This window comes from Pundamilia nyererei, unplaced genomic scaffold (genome assembly GCF_000239375.1).
Source record: "Pundamilia nyererei isolate P.nyererei 1_Seehausen unplaced genomic scaffold, PunNye1.0 scaffold00023, whole genome shotgun sequence".
In the NCBI taxonomy this organism is placed as follows: domain Eukaryota; kingdom Metazoa; phylum Chordata; class Actinopteri; order Cichliformes; family Cichlidae; genus Pundamilia; species Pundamilia nyererei.
In genome coordinates this window covers 2,676,231-2,700,258 of record NW_005187424.1, presented here as the reverse complement: position 1 = coordinate 2,700,258, position 24,028 = coordinate 2,676,231, and the positions used below count along the sequence as shown (strand labels likewise).

At 40.4% G+C, this 24,028-nt stretch overlaps 1 protein-coding gene across 4 annotated transcripts; it reads left to right on the top strand.

Moving 5' to 3' along the window:
- The first annotated feature begins 465 nt into the window (after window positions 1-465).
- On the top strand, window positions 466-23,513 carry espnla (espin like a). 4 transcript variants are annotated; one of them, XM_005727188.1, is made up of 11 exons: window positions 466-759; window positions 2,448-2,638; window positions 6,997-7,183; window positions 7,266-7,448; window positions 7,551-7,682; window positions 18,027-18,188; window positions 18,279-18,420; window positions 18,574-18,746; window positions 18,856-19,020; window positions 20,210-21,162; window positions 22,490-23,513. In XM_005727188.1, exons 1-11 carry the CDS (start codon window positions 466-468, stop codon window positions 23,019-23,021), a joined length of 3,114 nt encoding a protein of 1,037 aa, XP_005727245.1. In that variant the 3' UTR covers window positions 23,022-23,513. The 4 variants fall into 4 exon arrangements, with proteins under 4 accessions (XP_005727245.1, XP_005727246.1, XP_013764779.1 ...); XM_005727189.1 differs by lacking the exons at window positions 466-759; window positions 2,448-2,638 and adding exons at window positions 3,736-3,846; window positions 4,293-4,337 and having other exon boundaries at window positions 7,299-7,448; XM_013909325.1 differs by lacking the exons at window positions 466-759; window positions 2,448-2,638 and adding exons at window positions 3,736-3,846; window positions 4,293-4,337.
- The last annotated feature ends 515 nt before the right edge of the window (window positions 23,514-24,028 follow it).

The following is a 24,028-nucleotide window of genomic DNA, read 5'->3' as shown; positions in this document are numbered from 1 at the left end:
TACCAGCTGCTTAGTCGCCCTTCTCTTTGATTAATTTTTAAAATAGTTGTAAAAAATGACTCTCATTGTAATCCACCATGCCTTGGCTCGGACTTCTCCCATTACTTAAGTTTCCGTGCTGCCTCAGCTCCCCCATCTACAGTGAAGTGTGTGTGCATGTGCCAGCATATGGTCACTGCCACACAAAGAGAGAGCAGGAGGCCACGAGTGCTGCGCCTCCACCCGTCTTTCATTACCTTTCTTTCTCACCGGCTCTGACCCCCTCCTCTCTCCCCAACAGCTATGCTGGCCAGCTGGCTCCCACTCGAGTGTCGCTTTCCTGGCTCAGGAGGAGCCAACAAGTACACGAGGGTTTTTTTGTTGTTGTGTGGGACTTTGTGCGTGTGAGATGGTGTTTTACTGGAAGGGAAAGAGCTCCAGGGAGCTTGTTCAGCCTGTGCCATAACCCACTGATAGCAGCGAGGCATGGTGCTTCATCGGACCATCCAGGCAGCTCGAGCGGGAGATCTCGCAGCCCTGAAGGAGCTCGCCTCTTCTGGTCACCTCTCTCCAGGCATCACTGATGCTCAGGGTGCGGGCCCGGTGCACCACGCAGCCAGGTGTGGACGCCTGGACTGCCTGCAGTTCCTGGTGAGCGAGCTTGGGCTGGGTGCTGATCCCCGGGCCTCGAACAGGGCCACACCAGCACATGATGCTGCAGCTACTGGCAACATCCGGGAGCTGCAGTGGCTTGTGCAAGAAGGAGGCTGCAACATTGAGGTAAATATATCCACTCATAGGAATCTTGGCACAAAAAGTTAGAGAGTGAAATCCATCCTGAGAGCTTAAGGAATTAACTTGACTTCCACTGGCTTGAGTACATTTATTAATGTATTCCTTTCGCAGGTAGTTACACCTGTAAAGCCTAAACCAAGAAGTAATTGTTAGAAAATTCTTCTTTTTTTTAAAACTGCAGTGTTTATTGAACCTTTTGATAAATTACATTTATTAAAAGTTTTTTGGGGGAAAATCACAGTGATGATGTAGAGTTCTCAAAAACTCACTTGGCATTACAGGGTTATGATAAATTAACAAATTATTACATTGTAAATGATTAAAACACAATTTAAAGAGATATCAGCTGAAGTGGAATAAGGGCCGGACTTTACTAGTGTGTAATACCAATTTTTACCACAAGATAGTGGAAGTATGTCATTCGAACCTTTATTTTAGTAGGTAAGTCACTAAGTCACTTCCTGCAAAGGAAAGGAAAGGAAACCTTCTGATAAATTAAGAATAAGGCTAAAAAGAAGTGTCAGAAGTTAAAAGAATAGCAGCAAAGATGCAGAAACTGATAAAAATAAATAAATAACAGCCATTGGAAAGACAAACTCTGCCCCCTGGTGGTGAAAGTTTTAGTTAAATTCTGTAAAAGGCGATTGCAAAATGTGAGAAATACGTCATCATCTTATTCATTAAAGATTTGAGAGTTCTGTTTTTCAGGTATTTCAGTAAGCTAAATGTTTTCAGTATTCCACTATTCCAAATTTCAGATTTTGTTTAAAACAGAAGCATGAAAGTAACAAAGGATGAAAAAGAACTGACGATGATGATTTAATTGTTAGTTGTTGTTTTTTAAAGTATTACACGGTCATCAATTCATCTAAAATTTGGTTAGATGTATTTTAGAAGACGTAACATACAAGGATAGTCTAAAGGCAATAACTGAAAACTATAATTAATGGAATTAGAAGACTTTAGAATATCTGTTATGTGCAAAAGAAGCAGAATAGGAATAATAAACACACATTAAAAACATACTCTTAATGACTCCACTTGGTTATTTTAGCTATTAAAATCATTTTGTTCCTTGAGGGTCGAAAAATAAAGGAAAAAAAGTAATAACAGTAACAGCATAGGGAAAGGAATTAATTACAGTAGTTAAAGTAGTTTAAAAAATTCTCTAAAAGCTTAAACCTATTCTGATGTATTACTGACTGATTACATCATATGGTTTTGACTTAGCTGACATCCATTATGGTAATGTATCACATGTCCAGTAATTATGCCCAGATGGTTGCAGGAAGTATAACAGAGTAGAAGCAGAGTAAAGTTTATTTACATTGTTTTTCAAAACTGAATGTGCAAGATCAGATTTTTAAGCTTCTATTTTACTTACTGATTATCGGAAATCTCTTAGATAAGAATCTCTCCTGCAGCTTTTCGTATAAAAAACAGAAAGCGTTTACGGTTCAGTCTAAGGAGCTCGGAAAGTAAGGGACTTAGGCTACTATGACCTGAATGACTGAGAACCTGTGCACACACAATTACTCTTTACTTGTTTTATGTTACTTCATTTTTTTTAATCTGTTGCTAAAATGATAATCAAAAATCATTTACCTCCCCTGAGCCTGTAGAGGAGCAGGTTTTCAGTTTTGTCCACATCAGATCTCTGCGAATGTTTCCAGGATAGAGATGCTGCTGGTGCCACGGCCCTTCACCTCGCGGCTCGGTTCAGTTGTGTGGAGGTCATTAAGTGGCTGCTTTCTGTTGGCGGTGTGGCCAAGGTGGAGACAAACTGTGGAGCTGTGCCTGCTCACTACGCCGCAGCCAACGGGGACCTCACCTGTCTGAAACTGCTCATTCAGGAAGCACCTGGGTGAGTTCACAGCCCTAATTTCACTTCCTAATATTACAGGCTCTGTTTGCCTGCCTGAGGATGTTTGTACAAAGATAATCATCTGCATCCACACTTTTCAAAGCCATCCAGTGGGCTGAATTGGACCCTCTTACTAGATTAATATTAACTGACTTTGCGTTTCCATTTTTCCATTTGTTTTTAGTAAGTAAGTTTAGTAAGTATTTTGTTTTTGGAAGTATGTGCAAAGAGTTGCAAGTTTGTGAAACTTCATGTAGCGCTGTTAGGAAGAAACTTAAAATGTAAAAAATGTAAAAGTTAGAAATGTTATACTTTAGAATAATTTTTGATGATACTTCTGATCTGCTTTATTTTCCATGGCACTATAGTAACTGATGGACCCAAACAAAGCATAATAGCACCTGAGCCGCTGCTATTGGAAGTTCTTAAGCACTGATTAAGTGCAAGTTTAAAAAGTGATGTTTCAGACTCATTCTTCTATCAGGCAGGTATTAAATTTAGAAACTTTTGCTCTTTTAAAGCATTGAAAACACTACTTCTCTTTGCCACTGAGCGATCACCACAGATCTATAAGCATACCGTCCACATAAAACGAGATTAGCGGTTATACGATGGCCAAAGACCGTGGAACAACAGTCATAAAGTGAGCGAGTCCTAAGTTAAACGTTTTTCAGTTTTGAGTGATGCAGCTTCCAGTGGAAGTGAAGGATAACGCTGATTGACATGTGACAGCGTTGGTTACCTTTACAACTAGAGCTTAAACTGTCTACACAGCAATGCATGAAGGATTTTCTTTATGCACAGAACTACCCATAAGGAGTCCTAACAGCACTTGGGTACAGAGCCTAAAAAAGGCGGGCGTTAGCTTGGATCATGCCTCCATTAGGAAGATAAAGTATTTGTAGACATTATGAGCAACTAATCTCAATCCGTCAAACATTTCATTTCAGTTTGTAAAGTTTCTTCTTTTTTGTCCTTAGCAGTGAAGTTATATTTTTCACTGCCCATCCCCATTTATTTAACCTGCATGAAACAACACATGAAGGACACTGTAGGAGCCATATGAGTTGTTTCCGTCTGACTAAATGAGTTGGTTTAAATGGACTCACTGTATTGGTGCATGGGTGTGGGGCGTGTCTCATGGGTGTGGTATAAGGTGAAGGTGGTTGCACTCACTTGTACACAGCACCTGATGTGATGAGCAGAAGGTAGGGTGAGCACGAGGCAAAACTTTCTGTTGACCGCAACATACCGCAACAGAGCACAACTTGAGTGTAACTTGAATGATTTTGTTGTATTTTAACTGGAACTTGATGGTGTTTGTATATCGGAGTACTAATTAATGCCATAAACCAGGTTGTAATTGGACATAATGGTTAGTACAGTTATCGACGAGTTGCAGTTATTTGTTTGTGCAATCTGTGCGTTTGTTTGATAGTTAATCCTATGTTCCGATGTATATATTGGACGGTTGCATGTGTAAATAAAGAAGCAAATGTTACAGAAGTGTTTTGTGCGTTAATTGTTGCGCGTCATCAGGTGTCCTCATGTTTAGCCTGCCGCGGCCATTGGTTGGAGTAGCCGCAACAGACACCTTAAGAGCATGCTGGGTAAAGAATCTACAATGAACTTCTTCACGATGTTGTACTTTCAGATGCATGTCCGCAACATCCACAATCACATTATTTAGCAGTCTGCTGTAAGTATAGTTCTCTGAGAACTGCTGTTCTCTTTTCTATAGATAAATTCTCCTCCCTAAAATCGCATCTTTTTTTCACCTCATGATATGTTATCAGTTGAGACCAAGGTAATGGGATAAGACAAAGGTGATTTTAGGTATATTTTTTACTGTTTCACTGCAGCCCTAGATGGCAGATTAGTTCTTGTAAGAACTTACTTTGTAGAGTAGGGCTGGGTATCGTCACTGATTTCTAGAATCGATTCGATTCTGATTCACAAGGTTCCGAATTGATTCGATTCAATTTGATTCAAATCGATTCAATTTGAATCTGGGAAATTTTGCTGCTGGTTCAGTCAATATTGTTTGGAGAGGGATAAAACCTGCAGCTTCAGAATCAGTGCAAAAAGGAGGTAAACACAAAGCGCGGATCTGCTGAAACATCAGAATCAGCGAGCTGTCAGCTTTCAGCCGCGACCGTGTCCGTGCCGTCGGGTGAGAAAAGCGACATCTCACTGATTCTTATGCGTTAGTGCGTCCACGCTTTGTGTTTACGTCTTTGTGCAGAATCCGTGTACCTGCTCTCATTTACTGTTTTAGCTGTTTGGTGGTGGTTGAAATTTTGTGACTTGTAACCTGAGATTCTGGCATTTCAGGCAAAATAAATTTATAATAAAAAATCGATTCAGGATTTTAATGAATCGATATCACGTTATCCAAGCTAGAATGGATATAAATCGATAAATCGATAATCAAAAACCAACCCCTATTTAAGAGTGATGTCCCACTTGATCTTACACTGACTCACTTCCAAACCCTTAAAAAAATCTTATCAATAAATATCTGTGTCACCAGAAAACAAAGTAACAGCAAATTACTGGATAAAAAGTATTATTATTATTACTACTATTGCGCTGTTATTTCTCTTCAGCGTAATAAAGTTGGTGCAGAAATTTGTAGTCCCCAGATTATGACTGCAACTGCTGTTGGTCTGGCTTTTCCTCTACTGCCACCATGAGAACGACATTTGTTGTCTGCATCCCCACAGAATTATCCTCAAAGGTGCTGGAGGGTCAGTCCAAAACGCTTTGGTGACTTTTCTGCCATCATCTGGTCAAGTTTGATGTTTGTTTGAAGTTCAGGAGATTTTGACCAAGCTCGTGATATTGTCAGCAGCCACTCTTTACCTGCACAGTTTTATCCCTGTTCATACAGATGCTAAAGGACAAAAGGTCAAGTATAGAAAAAAAAAGTCATTACCACTCTAAATGACAAAAATAGAATTACACATGATAACACAGGGAAACAGGTTCTAATACAAAAGTTAGTTCAGTCATCTGCGATTCTTAATGAGCATAACTTTTTCGATTATGGCATGAGGTCACATTTACAGACATCTGAGATGATTAAAGGATGTACGGCATTGGGTTGCGCTCATCAAAAGGAACAAGTAAGTAAACATAAGCACCAGCCCTCACTTCTTCCTCCAATTAAACTTTTCCATCTCCTAAACCCGAGACAGCGGCACAGATAATGGCGCGTGTGGCTCTTCCTGCCTTATACTCTTGTTACAATAGAGTCTGACTGTAATTTGCATGATGCATGGCAGAGTTTAGAGCATCACAAGTAACCATCAGTGACCTGTGAATAATACATGGCTACATGCTGTCCATCACATTCGGCCTGCAGTTGTTAAAGAGCCGTGTGCACACCAGTGGAAACGCTGCTTTGAGGACCAAAAAAGATTTAAATTAAAGAAGAAATTTCCCCTGTGACATAATTTAACATTATTGCTTATATTCGATTTTTGCATAATTTCCACATCGATGTCCAGTGTGATGTGTATCCATAGATACACGTATGGTGTGCTCATTATTTTTGGTGTTATTTTTAATATGTTTTACCCACATTCAGCAACTAAATATTTATTTAATCATTTCCAGAATTAAAAACATACTTCAATTATCTGTGCTTTCATATTTCATTAAGATATTGCTCTGTTAGAACACATCAGACCATGTTGGCCATGAATACCAGATCTTTCTCTCTTTACAAAAACCTTACACATTATAACAATTTCTAACTTAACTACTAACAAAACATTTTTAACAATAGCAACTATAATGAAATAAGCAAACCTATATGTATCTTTGAACTAACTGAAACTGAACTGAAAAGAAAGGAACAATTTAAACCAAATAAAAATAAAAACAGATGAAATTATAAGCCATAAACTCTATTTAACTTGTATGTTTAATGAGAAAATGCTCACAGTTAAAAAAGCTGAAACGGTACAAGTCTGATATTTTAGTGGAAAAAGCACTGTAGGTTTTTTCAGGTATTTTATTAATGGATCTGAGTAACTGTGGTAACTCTAACTAATACGATACAACAAAATGATTTGTTAACCGGAACAAAAATTGGAACTAGACTTATAAAAGAAACAAAAATGAACTGTTAAAATAAAAATAAAAAGGATATGTCCTTAGTTTTAACCACTGACAGTGGTTAAATTTGCTATACCAACAAACAAGAGAAGGCTATATTTTTAAAGAGACTGGTTATTTCCATGGCCTGAAGTGTTGGATCTGTAGTGGAATATCTCTTTTTAATTTCTTAAATCTGCCTGTGCTCATATATTTTTTTTAATGGCTAACCTCCATCACCTGTTTGTGCACAGGTGTGTGAACCACCAGACGGCTACCGGTGCTACTCCGCTGTACCTGGCCTGCCAAGAAGGGCACCTGCATGTTGTCGAGTACCTTGTGAAGGACTGCGGGGCTGATGTGCACCTGAGGGCCTATGATGGCATGACCTGCCTGCATGCTGCTGCTCACATGGGCCACCAAACTGTGGCGTTGTGGCTGGTAAGTGAAGAAGCATAAATCTATGAAGCTGTTTTTTACATTTGATGCTTTCTTTGATCCGTATTTAATGAACTCTGAACAGGTGACCTGCACTGATATCAACCTGTCCTGTCAGGACATAGATGGAGCAACTGCTCTGCACTTTGCTGCCAGCAGGGGACACTATTGCATCTTGGAGAAGCTACTACACATGGGTTCAAAGGTCATGAAAGATTACTGGGGAGGGACCCCACTTCATGATGCTGCAGAGAATGGAGAGCTGGAGGTCAGAGCTAACTTTTTTCCACATTTTTTATATCTTATGTTTTGTGTTATGCCTGAATAAACTCAATTGTATTAATAAAACTTGTCTCGTTTGATCTCTCAGTGCTGTAAGATCCTGCTGGCCCATCAAGCCAACCCCTCAGATCAAGATATTGATGGGTTCACAGCAGCAGATTTGGCAGAGTACAACGGACACGCTGAATGTGCCAGATATCTCCGTGCCATGGAGAGAAACGTAAGATGTTTGTCACCTGCAGTATATTTTATTTTGCACGTTTTCCCTTGTTTGTTTCCTCTCTTTGTGTCGCGGCACAGCTGTTTGCCTTGGCATGAAAATCAAAGCTCGAGTACGGTCAAACATCTGGAAGATCTTGGAAGCTCAGTGAATCATTTTCTTAATTTGTAACATGTATTTCATTCAGGTCAAGCCTATCATTCTCCTGAGCTGTTCTCTTCCACTCAACCTGATTACATTGCTCTCAGTTCAAGAGGTCTGAGAAAGTGGAGGATGAAGGCTTTAGGGCATTACAGGAGATGATGGCGTGAGTACTGTGGCGGGAGGGGGGGGTATTCTTCTTTCTTTGTTTTCCACAGATGAGTCTGTCAGGCTAGCTCTTTTGGTTCGTGTGGAATGCACAGCACTCCTCAATGCGATTGATCAATATTTTAGAGCTGACACCTTGTTTTTGCTGGTGTTGCCTGTTCAAGTCAGACGTCACTGCAGGAAGCACTTACCTGCATTAGGGTTAATCAACTCAGAATACTTTGATGTAAGTCATTCCTCCTGACATGCACAGAATCAGGTGATTTTTTTCAAATAACTTTGGCATATTTCATGAAGACAAGAACAATTTGAGTTACTGACTCATAACGTCACATGAGTAGGCTGAAATTTCATAGCTTTTAATTTGCATTCTGTAATTCACAATTAATTTTAATTCAGTTTTATTTATACAGTGCCAAATCATAACAACACTTGCCCCAAGGTTCTTTATATTGTACGGTATGTATATAATATAAATATATAATAACAGAAAGAAAAAAAGAGAAAACTAAACAATTATATGACCCCCTAGGAGCAAGTGCTTTGGTGACAGTGAGAAGGGAAAAAACTCCCTTTTTACAAGAAGAAATTTCCAGCAGAACCAGGCTCAGAGCAGGGTGGCCATCTGCTATGACTGGTTTGGGTGAGGGGAGGAAGACAGGACAAAAACACGCTGTGGAAGAAAGCTTAAGAAGATCCTTTATAACCTTTACTAAAGCTGTTTCTGTACTGTGGAGAGCTCTGAAACCTGAATGAAAGTTCTCAAATAAGAAGGGACAGAGGATATCCATTTGAAGTGCTGCTTAAACCGAATCCAAATCAATTTTAGACCGACTCTTAAGTGTCAAAAGTGTCTGAAATCGAGACCTTGTCTTCTTCTATAACCAGTTCTGAACATCAGTATGATAGGATCTTATCATAGTTTGAGTAAACTCCACTAATTTGATGTCTGTGAATTAGAGAAACAAAAAAAAAGTTTGTACTCAGGATTTTTGATGTGATTTCAGATAATTCAGTGGAGAAAAATTCATTGAATTTTGGTAAACCGTGAATGGTCGCATCAGCTTCTGGGACAGGTGGGGACCACTCTGTCAGCAGACTTGTTGAACGTTAAAGCCTCACAGCTGTCCACCTGCAGCCTGATGTAGTTGTTTTCCATCACCACTCCTCACTTGCTGCCTATAACGCAGGCTACACAGAGTAACCAAAGCTGTCGGCCAATAGGATCCATGAATAAGTCAGCGGAGAAGAGCAGCACTCATACATGAAGAGGATGATGATAGGGAAGTAGTGAGGCGTGACTGCCGAGCTCCTCTTAAGAAATAATCCTCCCATGAACAAAGGGAAGCTAATTAGCGCAGGGCTGCTGTGGCGTCCGACGCAGCCCGAGCCACCGCCAACTAAGGGCCTATCAGTTACTTCTCTCCAGCGGCTCAGGTGGAGGGCCCGCGGGTGAAAATGCTGAGCCCGTTATGGGATCCACAAGCTTAAGTTTCAGCGTTTTCACCATTCTGATGCCTGGAGCCGGCAACTCTATCCCTTTGTGGAGCTGGAGAGCAGGATGTCATTGGCATCAAACACACATTTGACTGTCAGTCATGTTTTTTTCCAAGAGGCTTGGAAGTGCTATGATTGTCACCTCTGGATGCTGTGTAATGATGGTAGCAGACTGAATGGTATATCGTGTTTCTTGGCACTTTATGAATTGGATACACTAACAGAGACTCAGTGTGAAGTAAAAGGTCATCTGACAGACAACCGACCAAACAGTCGCTCGATTTAAATCTTTATAACATTTACAGGATAGAATATGTAATGATTTAAATCCAGCTGTGGCAGAGATAAGGTGTGCAGGTAGACGTGCCTTAATTACATTTCTGGAGGTGTTTTACGTTTGTAACGTAGATCGCGGGTTTCATCGGTTCTTAAGTGTCAGTTGGATAATCTCATTTCCGAGAAGTGACCTGAATGTAGCGGGACAGTGACCGCTGCAGATCTGGACTCGCTGCCATGTTTGGATCACTCACAGCGAGGTCAGACTCGTTCAGCGCTGTCATCTACTCTTCCCTCATCTCGCATCTCAGCAACAGCTGCAATCAAATAAACAGTGTGCGGTGTGAGGTTTACTTCACACGCACACGCGCGTGCACACCCACAGAGCGATCAGGCCAAAGATACTGGTGTTTGAGATTTTTGTTATTTTTAGAAACCTTGGAAAGAGCATTCATCAGTCATCACTTTGGTTTTTAAGACACACGTCTAAAGTTTTACATTTCTTTTGAGAAATAAAACACATGTAATCTAATAACTTTAAAGAGAATTTAATGAATTTTGTTGGGCTCATCACATCACTTTATCCTCTTGCACAACAGAGCTGTGAGTCTGTCCGACTCAGAATGTTTGGGTGCAAAATGTGATATTTATTAGGAAACTAGTGCAGAGATATTTTACAGCTCTATAAAATATGGACTATATGGACAAAGTGCTGAACACATTTAACGTACCGGAGCAGCTCAGTCATGGAAGTACATGCAACGAAGCTCCTGGTGCACAGTTTTTGTTCTGATGTTAATGGTCAGAGATAGTTTGGAGCACTGCAGTTACTAAATCTCAAACCTTTTGCTATTATATATCTGGTTTTAGACTGCAAAAAAATTTTGAACCCTGAATTTATTTTTCAGTTTTATGTGCGCTTTCATATACGCTATAAAAGGTGCTGTATGGGACATTTTGCTGGCTAGTTTTGGGTCCACGGGCGCCTTCAGAGCAGTGGTTCTCAAAGTTTGGAGGGCCTGATACCCCTTAGAGAAGGACGGCATCATAGTGCCGGAGTGTAAAATATTGTTGTTTTGTTATATCCCTTTTTTGACTATGAGATCGATATGATTGGTCCGTCACTCCCAACTTCTTTCAGTGTGATTGGTTACTGATGTGAAGGTCTATGTTTTAACTAAGTAGTATCTTTGAACCCAATTTAAAGTGAGAGAAAGAAAAACGCAACATTAAGTAGAAAAAAGGCAAAAACCAATTCCAATTAGAAGTTCTATAAACTGCATCAGTTTTATGTCTGTGATGTAAACTTCTATATATGGTGTCGTATTGTGATGACCAAGTTACAGCATATGAAAGGTCGAATTCTTTCCCTACATTTTGATACCATGTTCACCTTCTATTCCTTCTGAGTCAAAAATTTTTTCTAATGGAGTCATATCTGTGTTCACGTGTGATACTTTGAAATATAATGAAGCTGTTGTACAGAGGAAAGTCGGCTGAGTCTGAGGGGTTCGGGTGGGAGCGTTTTTGATTGATGAATGAGCTCTTCTATTCAATCGTCCCAGGTGGAAAAACAAAATCACCTGATTACCCACGCGCATGTCTCTGCTCCAGGTGCTTTGACAAGTCTTCCGCTGATACCTCCCTGCGTGTAACAGCATGACCGCTGGTTTGTCAATGCATTAGTGACATTACCGGCCATCCTATCCGGTCCCTCAATTATTAACAGCATTCTCCGATCAGAGTTTATTGTTTATTACCTGGCGGCCCTTGGCCACTGTTAAGAGACGCTGATGATGGTGTCAAACAAGTGGACGGTGATCTTAAGATAGCACGCCCCAATACCTGGCTGCACAAGTCGGTGTGAGTCATACCACGAAGTGTGCGCCGAGAGAACTGCTCGAGGTCAAGGTCGGTGAGTTTTAGTTTGGTCTGTTTGTCCAAGTGCAATCGTTTTTTTTATTGTGCTCATGTGATTTTGTTTGTGCGTGTAAACTGTATGAGTGGTGATCTTTAATGTTATGTGCTTCTGTCTTTGTTGCTCTGTGCCAGGAACTACAGTTGAAAAGCCTCTGTTGTTAAATTTGGCCACATTTACACGATGGACCCAAGTGCTCGTTAATTAATGAGCATTGTCCCTCACCATATTATAAGCTCTCTTTCTTGTTTTTATACTCGCGCCTTATTTTTCTTTGAGCTGAAGGAAAGTGAGCGGACAGGCTGAGTAATTAATTTTGTGAAATGAATGGAAAGTTTTGTATGTTCCGTTTGAGAGGCCCGAACTGGCAGATGTTTTGGCTGCATTTTGCCTATTTTCTGATCAGTTATAGCCTGTTACGGTTAGGCATGAGTAACGCTCCAGGCTCATGACCTTACTTTATTTTGTCATTGTTGATTTTTGCAAATTGGATGTGTTTTCTTTAATCTTGCAGTTTCCAGACATGTCCAATAGTAGTTACAATATTTCAGCACTAAGTAGACAAATACTTTCAGTTATTACTTTTGTAGCTGCAGCAGATGCAAAAAAAAAAAAGAAAATGCTGTAGATGTTCCCAAAAACAGTATATCTGTCAGTTGGTAGTCTCGCAAGCATTTACCTCCATGGAGGAAACCTGAGAGTATATTGCCATGTGAGTGGACATGTATTTACACTATAGCGGTCTGTGTATAATGTGCAGCCGCTGTATACATTCCCTGTTGCAATTTATCACTGTGAATATTTCACGTGGAAGCAGGTTGTTTGAATGATTGATTCCAGAGTGCAGAATTACAAGACATGTTTCTTAAACACAAACTGTGTTTCTGAAATAATTAAACTCTCCCGTGGTTCGACCCACAGGGCCCGCAGATTACTGGAGCTGCATGTCTGACAATGAGACAGCATTGAGTAGCTGTTTCTTAACTCCCTGGCTCCTAATCTGTAGCAATCAGAGCCTTTGTGGTCTTCGACAAAAAGGAGAGCAGATCCAGGCCAAAAGCAGGGTTAGGCTATCTGAATATGCGTGGCAGTAGTGATGGGGGAGTGATGAAAACCAAATGCTCTCTGGCCACTGCATCTAATTAAACACACACATGCAGGGTTCATCGTAGTTTTTAGGACACTGAACTGTTACGAAAAAGGTCACAAAGGAATCGGGCTCCCCCTTCCCATTTCCCAGCCCGCTTGTTGTTTATCTATTTATGGATTGCACAACTTCTGGGAAGATTATTCCTCCGCCCGAGCTGTGTCACAGCATATTTCGTGTTGCTCGACATCAAAGTGCCGCGTGAGAGGAAATGGCACGGACCACCTCATGGACGTAACGCACAACAGCGTGCAGCAGCATATTAGGCCTGGCTTTGAAGTTTTGGCTACTAATAATGTCCTCTGAGAGGTGAATTTGATATGTATTCTGTATGGAGTGCATTAGGACAATGCAGGTTCATTAAAGGCGACCTAAATGCTTCCATACATCCGACAGCCTGCCTGGAGCGGTGTGAAATGCTGCCACCTATTCAGCCGTGCATGTGCTTGTTTTCTTCTTTGGTTTGGTGCGAGTCTTCAGGCTGTGAAATGTTTCATGTGCTCATTTGTACATCATAATCAGAAACTTCCTTTTTTATTCTAATTAAAAACCTAGCAGACTTATATCCTTGATAGCCTGTAAAAAACAACAACAAAAAAACAACAACAACAACCATATTTAACCTAAAACAACTGACACTTTTGACACTTTCTGGCACAGAACCTGCTCCCATATTGAAATCATCTCGTGTGACTGGTTACACTGCCTGAATCTACATTTTTAATACTTTAAAGGCTCCCAAAACCTGCTGTAATCTGGGATTTCCTGTTTGTGCCTAAACTTGACATATTTACCTGTTAAGTGGTTTGTATTACAATATGGACAAAAGTATTGAGCCACACCTCTTAATCTTTGAATTCAGTCGCATTGCCACAGGTGTATAAAATCAAGCACGCAGCCATCCAATCTGCCTGTACAAACATTTGGATCATTGTAAAGAGCTCACTGAATTCAAGCATGGTGCTGTAATTGTGCTGAGGCACATAGAGAGTAAAAGTTGCCAGTGCTCTTCTGACTCAATAACTGCAGAGCTCCAGACTTCCAAACCTCCTCTGGCATTAATGTCAGCATAAAAACAGTGTACAAAGAGCTCCTGCAGGGGTAATGGAGGTGATGTAGCATAGGTCCCCAGTACTTTTGTCCACATAGTGTATGATTTAAGAACAAATTGAAAGGGGAAAAGATGATTTTCAGGTGTGTTTTTTCTATCTACAAATGATGAGTGGAAACTGTTGTAAATGTAAGATTTGACTATACTAACATAGAGAAGAAATTATGTCCTCTCTGTGGTTGGTTTGATGTACTCCTGTAAATTAAGATTAAAGACTACAGTCGTACTTTACACACAACTATCACACAGAAGTAATAACAAAAGCAGTCTGAGACTGCATAGCTTCCCTCCACATCATGGATGAATCGAGTCCCTGGATCCAGTTGGTGTCATTTTGTTGTAAACATCAAGGCCATTTCCCCCAGCTTTTCCTCTTTCAGTTTAAGATATACTTTTATCTATCTTAAAAGTTGAAAAATTACAAAAAAAAGAACCTAAAACAAAATAAAATAATGTCCTTTTTTAACAGTTTTTCCAGTTCAGGGGGCTCGTGTGGCACTGAATCCTATCCCAGCTGTCACTTGGGGAAAAGCAGCCATACATTACATTCATACCTACGGCCAGTTTAGAATCAGCAACCTGACTGAACACGCCTGTCTCCGGACTGTGGGAGGAAGCCAGAATAGAAACAAAGACCCCAAGCAGGCACAGAGAGCCATCTCCATGTAACATAGGTCAACAAATTCAATAAAGCAAAACGAGCACAGCAAATGTGAGGTGAAATTAAGATGGCTCAGTGTACACACAGGGTCAAGTGTAGAAGGACAATCCACACTAAAATGTGTATGTTGGTACGTGTTTGTGAAGATATGATGCAGAAAGTACAATTTTGCCTCATTTCGCAATATTAAAAAAATCCTTGCAAAAATTCCTGGATCGAGATCAACTCCAAAAGTGAATTACTTCTAAGTTGGGCAAAGCTCCATTTCTATTAAACTTCTCATGCAAAAGTTCTGTGTGTAACTTTTTAAGTCAGGCAATCTGAACCAATCACATAATCTCCTTGATGGAGATCTCTTTTCATCTGTTTCTGTGGTGTTCGCTCAAACGAAATCTTACTCCATAATGAGGTCACACGTAACTAGACAAACCAGGCTCGTTGCATGAAAAGCACTTGTGACGTCATGCAACGGCCACCAAACTGCAGTTCAGTGTGATGGTGGGAAACCTGCAGCAGTTCAGGTGAGGTGAAGAGAGAAGTGTCTGACAATGGATCATCTTACAGCAGGCATGATGTCACCTGATTTAGATGACAGGAAAGATATAACGCAGTAAGCACTTCTTTGATCCTCATCATTTTCTAAGACAAAAATGTGAGTGTTTAAAATAGAACTCTGACTGAGCACGTGCCTTATTTTATTAACATTAACATCAGTCATTTCAAATTAATACTTATCAAACTCCGTATGTATCTCGGTTTTTTAAAAAGTAGGAAAATAATTTCAATCAAAGGCCGCTGTTGTCATTCATGGAGTCTGGGCAGTGGCAGATGTCAAATGGCTGCAAAAGTCAACCTTTTTTAGTTTAAACCTGAGAGTAACATAGCTGAAGAGGTAAATAAAATGTACATAAACAATTGTTTGCTGTAAAGAAGTCAGCATGTGTGTCCAATAGTTGTATTTTCACATGATAGCATCAATAACCAGCATATAGTCCTCCTCTCCTTTTTTTATTCAACTCAGTTTCATGCTCACACATGTAAGCATGATTCATAATTACAGGCTCAATACAATGGCCAGCGTACAGCTGCATCCAGCTGAATAGCTACATCGGTTAGCTGGAGACGCTGATTGACTGGTGCTTCCTCTGTGATCAGGGTCAGAACTTTTGGGTCATTTTCAGAGCTGATACTTTATTGCTTAGCTAGAGAGCATCTATGTTTTCCTGTCTTTCACAATTCTTAAAGCATTTTCACTCAATATCTAAGGGCGTTTGCATGGCTCATGGGAGAAAATTATCGTCACGGTGTTTAGCTTTAGTCATTGCTTATAACCAGCAGCATTTATGAGCCATAAATAAGTAAATCAAATACATCAGGAGGGAAGTGCCGAAAACACAGCTGCAGCTCTTTTGGAAGTTTCCCGCTCCTTCCCCCTCTTCTTATCGACAGTAAAGCTGAACAATATTGCTTCACTTGTTTCCTTTTGATGGGAAATTACAACCAAAAGCAGCACAGTGTGCTTTTTGCTTTACTTTTTTTTTCATTATTCAGAAACTGTGAGCCGTTTGAAATGACGACAGCTCTGGAAACCATTGCACACACAAAGGAATGGAGGCTTTCCTGAGTCAAAACATGCATAAAACATTTAGGGATTTTAAAATCATGAAAAAGTGTGCTTCAGCTGAAAAGAAATTTGGAGCATATTAAGGCCAGCAAGTTGTAATATTCAGGGTTCATTAGACCTGTAAGTAATGTATAATTCCATTGATAGCACTGTCAAGCTAAAAATCACAAAGGCTTCACAACAAAATGCAAAAAAGTTACCCAAAAGCAAGTTTTAAAACTTTTTAAAAGAAACAGCTGAGTCCACAGATCTCAGGCTCAGACAGAAAGAGGTTCAGAGTCTAGGGGTCACTGTTGCAAAAGCTCTGTCTCCTTTAATTATTAGCTGGCAGGCCGTAATCACCTGATCCTAGGGACCTGCTGGCGATGTATGGATGTAACGGTTATCTGATAACCAGAATCTTAAAATAAATCCTAAAGTCAGTGGAGAACCAGTGCTGCAGAATTAACCATGGTGTGACATGTGAACAGCTAAAACTGCAGAACTGCAGGAGGTAACGGTAACGATGGGTCATTTCAAATCCTAGCAATCCAATTGCAATGAAATGGAGGCATGAATAACAATCCCCAATTCAGAGCATAACACAATAGACCTCAACTTGGTAAGCAAGGTAAAAGCTGAAACAGCAGTCACACCAAGCTTCCTGATCCTGATTAGCAAACGTGGCAAGGGGAACTAGAATTTGCATTACAGTTTTTAATAGAGTCAAAGCACGTATGTAAGATGTGTGACTGGGGCTTAAATGAGATACAAAACTGGATTCCATATGTGCAGCAGTGATAAGAAATTTCTTTAATAGTAATCAAAATGTGCTGAAGAGGGAGCATCAGAAACAATAAAGTCCCCAAACAGGAGCCTTGTGGCACACCATAGGCAAAAGAAGTGAAGAGGACCTGGACTTAGAAACAGCCACAGAAAAGGAGCATTCAGAGAATTTGAAGAAAGATCAGATGTAAATAGTGGGGCAGCACGTTGGCACGGTGGTTAGCACTGTTGCTGCACAGCAAGTGTCTGTGTGGAGTTTGCATGTTCTCCCCCGTGTTTGCGTGGGTTCCCTCCGGGTACTCCGGCTTCCTCCCACCGTCCAAAGACATGCAGCTTGTGGGGATAGGTTAATTGGATAATCCAAATTGCTACTAGGTGTGAATGTGAGTGTGAATGGTTGTCTGTCCCTGTGTGTTGGCCCTGCCACAGACTGGTGACCTGTCCAGGGTGTACCCCGCCTCTCGCCCTATGACAGCTGGGATAGGCTCCAGCGACCCCCGCGACCCTGAAAAGGATAAGCGGATGGATGGATGGATCAGATGTAAATAAAACATCTTGCAAATGAGAATCATTTTGTGGTTTGTGACATATCTTCCAAGTATGAAATAATTGTACAAAAGCAGCTAAAGGAAGCTGCAGTTCTGTAAGTGCAAGTATAAGGACAAACAAGTATTTGTAAAGTTTGTGCATCATTCTGCTTCCTTGTTGAAGGAACTTGTGTTTTGTTTTTTTAGTAACCCGTATATTGAAGTTTGTAGATTGCCGGTTAATTTTCGATTGTTTTTGGTGTTTGTTGTCTTATTTCTGTTTGTTTGTTTGTTTGTTTTGCTTTTTTGAATTATGAATAAATTTTAAAAAATCATTTATTCAAACTGAATATAGGAGATGCTTCTTTATTATTCCACGTTTTTTTCCTTTTTTTAATCCTTATTACCTCTTTTTGTCACACTCTGTTTCCATGTTTTCCAAGGTGATTATAATTATAGTGCAGTAAAGTGCAGTAAAGTCTTATTCTAAATATTTTAAATGTTTGCAGGCCTACAGTGTAGATAAGCCCATTGAGGTTCCCACTCCAGCAGAGGAGGTGAAAGTAAAGCCAGCCCTGGTGTTGCCGCACAGCAGGGAAGACTACTACGGGAGCCTGAGTGACACATGCACAGACAGTCACAGCAGTAACTCACACATGGACAGTTTAAAGGTAATCGCAGTTTAGTTTTTATGATGCTTTCTGTTTTTTTTTGTGGTTTCTTAGAGCACGCCAGTGAGTCCTTTTATTTTTTTACAATAGCAGCCTGAGAATGAGGAGTCTCCACAAGCAAGATGCCCTCAGTCCCTGCTTGCACCTTCTTTACCTTCTGGTTCATCTACACCTGCCCAGCCTCAGAGGACTGCCGTCAGTAGAATAGAGCAGGTTGAAATCGCAACATCTGGTGAGAGAAACATCTGTGGAGCTTATTTAATTGCTCTTATTGCAAAGCAAGGCAAAAATTTATTGCACAATTTCATGGTAACAGTGAGTCATTTCAAATATTAATCTGCTTTAAAATGACTGGGAAAATGACTGCTCATGACTTGTACTGCAGTTATTAGATGTTTCAAGCAACCCAAGGCCGCTGGGAGTGAGAGAACTGTCTGTACTGATAAGACAATGTTGCCTGATGCAAACCTCCTGGCTGAAAGAAAACTTCTTGGCGACATGAAGTCCATTAAATCTTTGAAACAGTCAGGAATATCGGGAGTTTTCACTGGACAAGCGGTAAGTATTCTAGGCTTCCTTATTTTAAATATCCTGTCATCAGATTCACTTCCTTTCTTTGGATAAAAAGCTGATAGCTAGAACTCTGCCGCTTCATGTATCTCTGAAGAATAAGATGGTGGTCCTACCTACTGAGGAGGCCAACCTGTCAGACATTGATTATCTGGTGCCCACCCATGATGAGAGAGGCTGTCCCATAGCAGAATGGAAGAGGCAAGTCATGGTGAGACAGCTGCAGGCCAGGCTGCTGGATGAGGAGGATCAGAGGAGAAAGGTAATGTTGTCTGAGAGATGAATTAGGGCACAATTTAGTACTTTCAATCAAGAAGTCATTGTGTACAAATCGGATCTTCAAGGTGCTTTTCATGTAGGACTAAATCAGAGAATTTCGGGAGTAAACCAAGATTGATGTGACTTTTTAGACTAGCAGTTCCAGAGAAAAGGGAAATGAGCCTGATTGCCATTTAATTGTTGGCTTTTAAGTAGAAACAAAGACTGTAGCCCCAATCCAACCTTTTAAAATTTATCAAACAGTTAGTCGATAACACTTTAGTGTATGTCCTGTATTTAAAAAGTGTCAGTTTTTGCTTCTAATGGTACTTCTAAGCCCTTTTAGATTATACAGAATGCAACTGCATGCAAAACAGTCATTATGTTGTGTGGATCTTTACATATTAGATTCTTTATAAAATCCTTTGTGTTATAGGTTGGTATAAGTTGTGTTTAATATTTCAGCTTCTGTAACAGGAAGTAACCCAACCGTTGGGTTACACTTGTAGGTACTCGTGCACACAGTTTCCCTATTTCTTTTACATTTAAATCCCAAAGGCAAAGGCCTTTCTGGTTTCTTGGAATAGTCATTTAAAAATTAACAAATATTTGGGAAAATATTTGGAGTGTTTCTTGGAAAAGATGGAGCACATAAAATGAATAACTTCATCGACAGACAACTTTGAATTTCCGCCTGCTGGCTGAGCAAAAGAAGCTATCTCCACTTCTGGGTGGAGATAGCTTTATTTTCTCGCATTAAAGACAAAACGGCTTTTAGTCAAGAAATGACCACCACAATAATCCATAATAATCAACTGTAGTAAGGTCTGCTATTTGAGGTAAAGCCTAATTTAAACAAAACCTCCCCTAAACAAATGGTTACAGTCTAAACATAATGAGAAAAGCAAAAATTGCAGCTCGTTCTTTGTGTTGCTTCTCTAAATCTGCATTACTGAAAATCTGAAAAACACTTGGAAATTCAGTCCCCATTTACTTTTAATTGCTCATAACAAATCACTGAACACATAGCACATTGTGAGTCAAGTCATATTTCTGAGGTTTGGATGAGGTCTGTGTTGCAGTTTTAATGTATCATTACTCTTTTTCTTGCATGCCAAAACCCTCTGAAATGTTTAAAAAATGTAAAAATTACATCCTGCGTGTTTATCTGGTGTTTGCCTCTTCTTTTACAGGAAAACGGGAACAGATTTGCCAAAGTCAGCTGGAGGTACTCCCAAGCCCACAATGCCATCCTGGGGCCCTCTGGTGAGCTGCTGACTGAGGGTGATCTCATCTATCTGGAGCAGCAGATTGCCAACGTCTCCCTGCAGAGGAACTGTGAAGGCTACGAGTTGGAGTTGGCTCGTCTAGCTGAGGAGCTCAGGCACATCCTGCCGGCCCCCATAGTGAACATCACCGTCAACACGCAGTTTGGGAACTTCACAAATCAAGTTCCCTTACCTGTGTGGTGCGGCCGTATCTCGGGGATCGTAAAGAGCATGTCTCTACTCATGACCAACCTGACGGACCAGCCCTACTGCAAGATGCCCAATACAGAGCTTATCACAGTGTTTTCTCAGACGTCAGACAGAAAGAACTCCACTAGGGGACGCAGGGAGATGATCGAGGATGAAATCCATCAGTTTGGAGTGTCTGTGAGGACTCTGAAGTCAAATTTTGAAACGCAGAACTTGTCGTTGTTAGCTGGACCTTCAGAAGCTCACATGTTAACTTCTTCCACACAGTTTGAGGCCCCAGAGTCAGGAAAGCAGGTTAAAGGGCTGAATCCAGCTGCAGAAATAGATCAAAACAGTGACTCTGGTATTGACTATGATACAAATGTTCCTGATGTTCAAGAGACCATTAGTCTTAGAAAGGAGAGGATAGTTGTTCTGTTTTTAGGCCACTGGAAGAAATCTGCTTACACTGTGGCACTGAAGAGCAAGGATGCAGCAGAGAGGAAGATAAGTGGAGGAAACCCAGACATGGGTGACAGATCTGGTCGTAGGAGTAGCATCGAGAGTGCTCAGTCAGAGATGATGAACAGTTCCCTGGGACACTTCTTCAAGCAAAGAAGTGCTGTCAACAAGATGCTGGGAAACTGGAGAAATATGATTTCCAGTGTCCCTTCAAGGCAGATAAGAAGGTAGGATGGGGTGACTTTTCCTTCCTATTGAAAACTGAAACTGTTCACATCTTTATGTAACTTAAATCAGAGATTTGCGTGGATGTTTGTGTGTCAGATCATATTGTAATTTTTAGGACACCTCACATCAGAATCATGGAGTTAAGAACAATATCTGTTTTCTTTTAATGCATATGTGCTGTTCCTCCATAGTAGATGTTTATATATTTACCCAACATGCGAAAGGTCACTGGTTTGAGATCAGGAGGAAACACAAATACCTTTAGGGTTGCGGGTTGCATCGTCAAGATTTGCCAACTCAAATTATCTGTGGCGACCCCTTGTAAATAAGGGATCATCTGTAAGAAGCTTAATACTGTATAAATGATACACGAGAAGTGTGGTTAACGCTCAAGCAACCAAGCTATTTTAGCAACTAGAATCACAGAGGGGTTCATTATAACCCTATTATACGTTATATAGCAAAGTATAATGGGTGTGTGTGTGTGGGGGGGTAATTCTGTCTTGGGCAAGTCTGGGAACGAAGCTCGAGAGAGAGAGAGAGAACACCAAATGGCCAGGCATTAGCCCAAGGGGCCAAAGAGGCAAAATGGGCCAGCCTTCTTGTGGGCTCACCAGCTGCAAGAGATACCATAGGGGTTGGGTGCAATGTGTCTGTTGAAACTAGCTCTTGGGACATGGATTGTCACCTCTCTGATGGGAAAGGAGTCTGATACATTGGGGTTTTCCCAACTGAGCTTGGAGAAGGCGGTCAAACATATCCCTTGGAGGTTCTTCCCTTTTCAGGGTTCTTCAGATTTATGGCCCCATTGCTGGCGATAAGTCTGACTCATTTCCGTTAGGTGCTGGACTTTGCTAGGGATGCCCTTTGACACAATTTTGGAGTGATTCTCCCTGACCTAGAAATGTCTCACTGATTGCCTGGATAAGCTGGAGAAGGTAGCTGGGGAGAGGGTGGTCTGGGGCTTAGGTTCCCATCCCTTCCCCTGTCTCGACTTAAACTAAATTTAAGCCTGAAACCAAATAAAAAATATTTTTCAACATAAATACCAAATATCAGGCTTGGATTCTGCTTTTTTTTTTATTTATAGGACATTTATAGGACAGTAAATCAGAATTAGAATACCTTATTAATCACTAAGCAAATTATGTCAATACGTGTCTACAAGTTTTGTACCAGTACTCAGAAAATACATTTATATTAATGCTACATAATTACATAATTTTGGGCTTGGTAAACTATGGACATATGGTATCTCCTTGCTCATGCTTGGTGAATGACAGATAGTCAAATACATTGTTGTGTAACCTGCAGTGTTATCAACAGGCTCCACAGGCAGAAAGCCCTCTACTCGCCAGAGCAGTTCTTACCCCGTCTGGGTGGTGTTCCTGTAGAGTATGACAACCTGACCCTAGATCTCTTCATGCTGGGCTACTTTCACATCTTGGAGCTGGACCTGCCAGTCAATGAACGGAAAATGAGGCATCTTCTGTGCTTCGAGGTATTCGACCATGTGGGGAGCTTCCCCTGGGAGATGGTCAGGGACTTTCATAAGGCCGTCATTCAGGACATTGAGGCTGGGAACCGTGAGTGGAAGGACGGCTTCGAGGACATTAAAGTAAAGTTCTTTGGGAATACCTTGAGTCAGCCTGAATGCTCTACAGAAACAGTAAAACACAGCCTCCCAGAGGTTAGACAGGTCCCTAAAGTCATTGTGCAGACACCTACGCCAGATGAGGGGACACTCTACACTGGAACTGACATTTCCAGTTTTAGTAATGAAGAAATTTGTAAATATATTGACCGTAGTTTTGCTTTTTGGAAAGAGAAGGAGGCAGAGATTTTTGATTTCGAGTAGTCACTTGTGTCATATTTTTAGATAACATCGGGGCTGGCTATCAAACTAATTAATGAACTAAACATTTGCATCATCAGTTATGAAGTAAAGTTGGTACAGATATCTTAAACCTAATTGTCGGAAGTCTTGTTTACTTAATGTTTCATCGTAAATTTCTTTGTCTGAATTATAATTTTGTTATTTTTTTTTACTGTTTATAAAAAATATATATGCTTTTAAGAGTAGAATATTTAGGTACTGTGGTAATAGTATTGAAACTCAGTCAAATAATTGTCAATATCATCAAGTTTCAGACGATACCCAGCCCTGTTAAAAAAGAGTGCTAAAAGTGTTTTTGTTCAGTTCTTTGTTAAGAGAGCATTTTGTGGTAAATATTTGCAACAAAGCCTCAGAGTGATCCATGGTCTGAGAGAAACCAATTCTGACATTCTTACAAATAAATCTTAACATAGAGCTCAATTGATTTTCATTGTTTTCATATTCATTTCACTGATCTTATCCTTCATTAAAAATCTTACTTTTTAAATGTTTTTTTCTTGTTTCTGAGACTCATAAAAACATGGACCTGGAATCTCCTAGAACAGCTTTGAAAAGTTCTTACTTACCATGTTTTGAGCCTTGGTGATGCACCTCAGTTCATCCTTAAACAAACAATATTTGTTTCTTCCGATTGGGTTACGTGTAAACACAAGGTTTGACCACCAGGTGGGTGGGTCTATGCTCGCAGACAGATTTGCGGGGCTTAAAGTCATGCCATTTTCTCAGATGCCACTGTTTTTACCGGTTAAGCACAAGTTATCCCAGGTGAGACTGAATCTGCCACACCAATAACGGACACATTTGAGAGGAATGAGACCCTTTTTCATTGATTTCATTCATGTTTTGCGTTTTAATTGTTTTTTTTTTACTTCTGGTTTTGTAGCCTGGTTACGTTTAGGCACAAATATGTTTCAAAATTTCTGGTAAAACAAGTCTCTTCACATTTAAAAATGATCATTTGAGAGTGA

Bases quoted from the DNA above. Each gene is read 5' to 3' on its own strand.
- espnla (XM_005727188.1), top strand. From the start codon at position 466: ATGGTGCTTCATCGGACCATCCAGGCAGCTCGAGCGGGAGATCTCGCA. The intron at 18,189-18,278 runs GTAATCGCAGTT...TTTTTACAATAG, and splicing joins CACACATGGACAGTTTAAAG to CAGCCTGAGAATGAGGAGTC. The intron at 18,747-18,855 runs GTAAGTATTCTA...GTATCTCTGAAG, and splicing joins GAGTTTTCACTGGACAAGCG to AATAAGATGGTGGTCCTACC.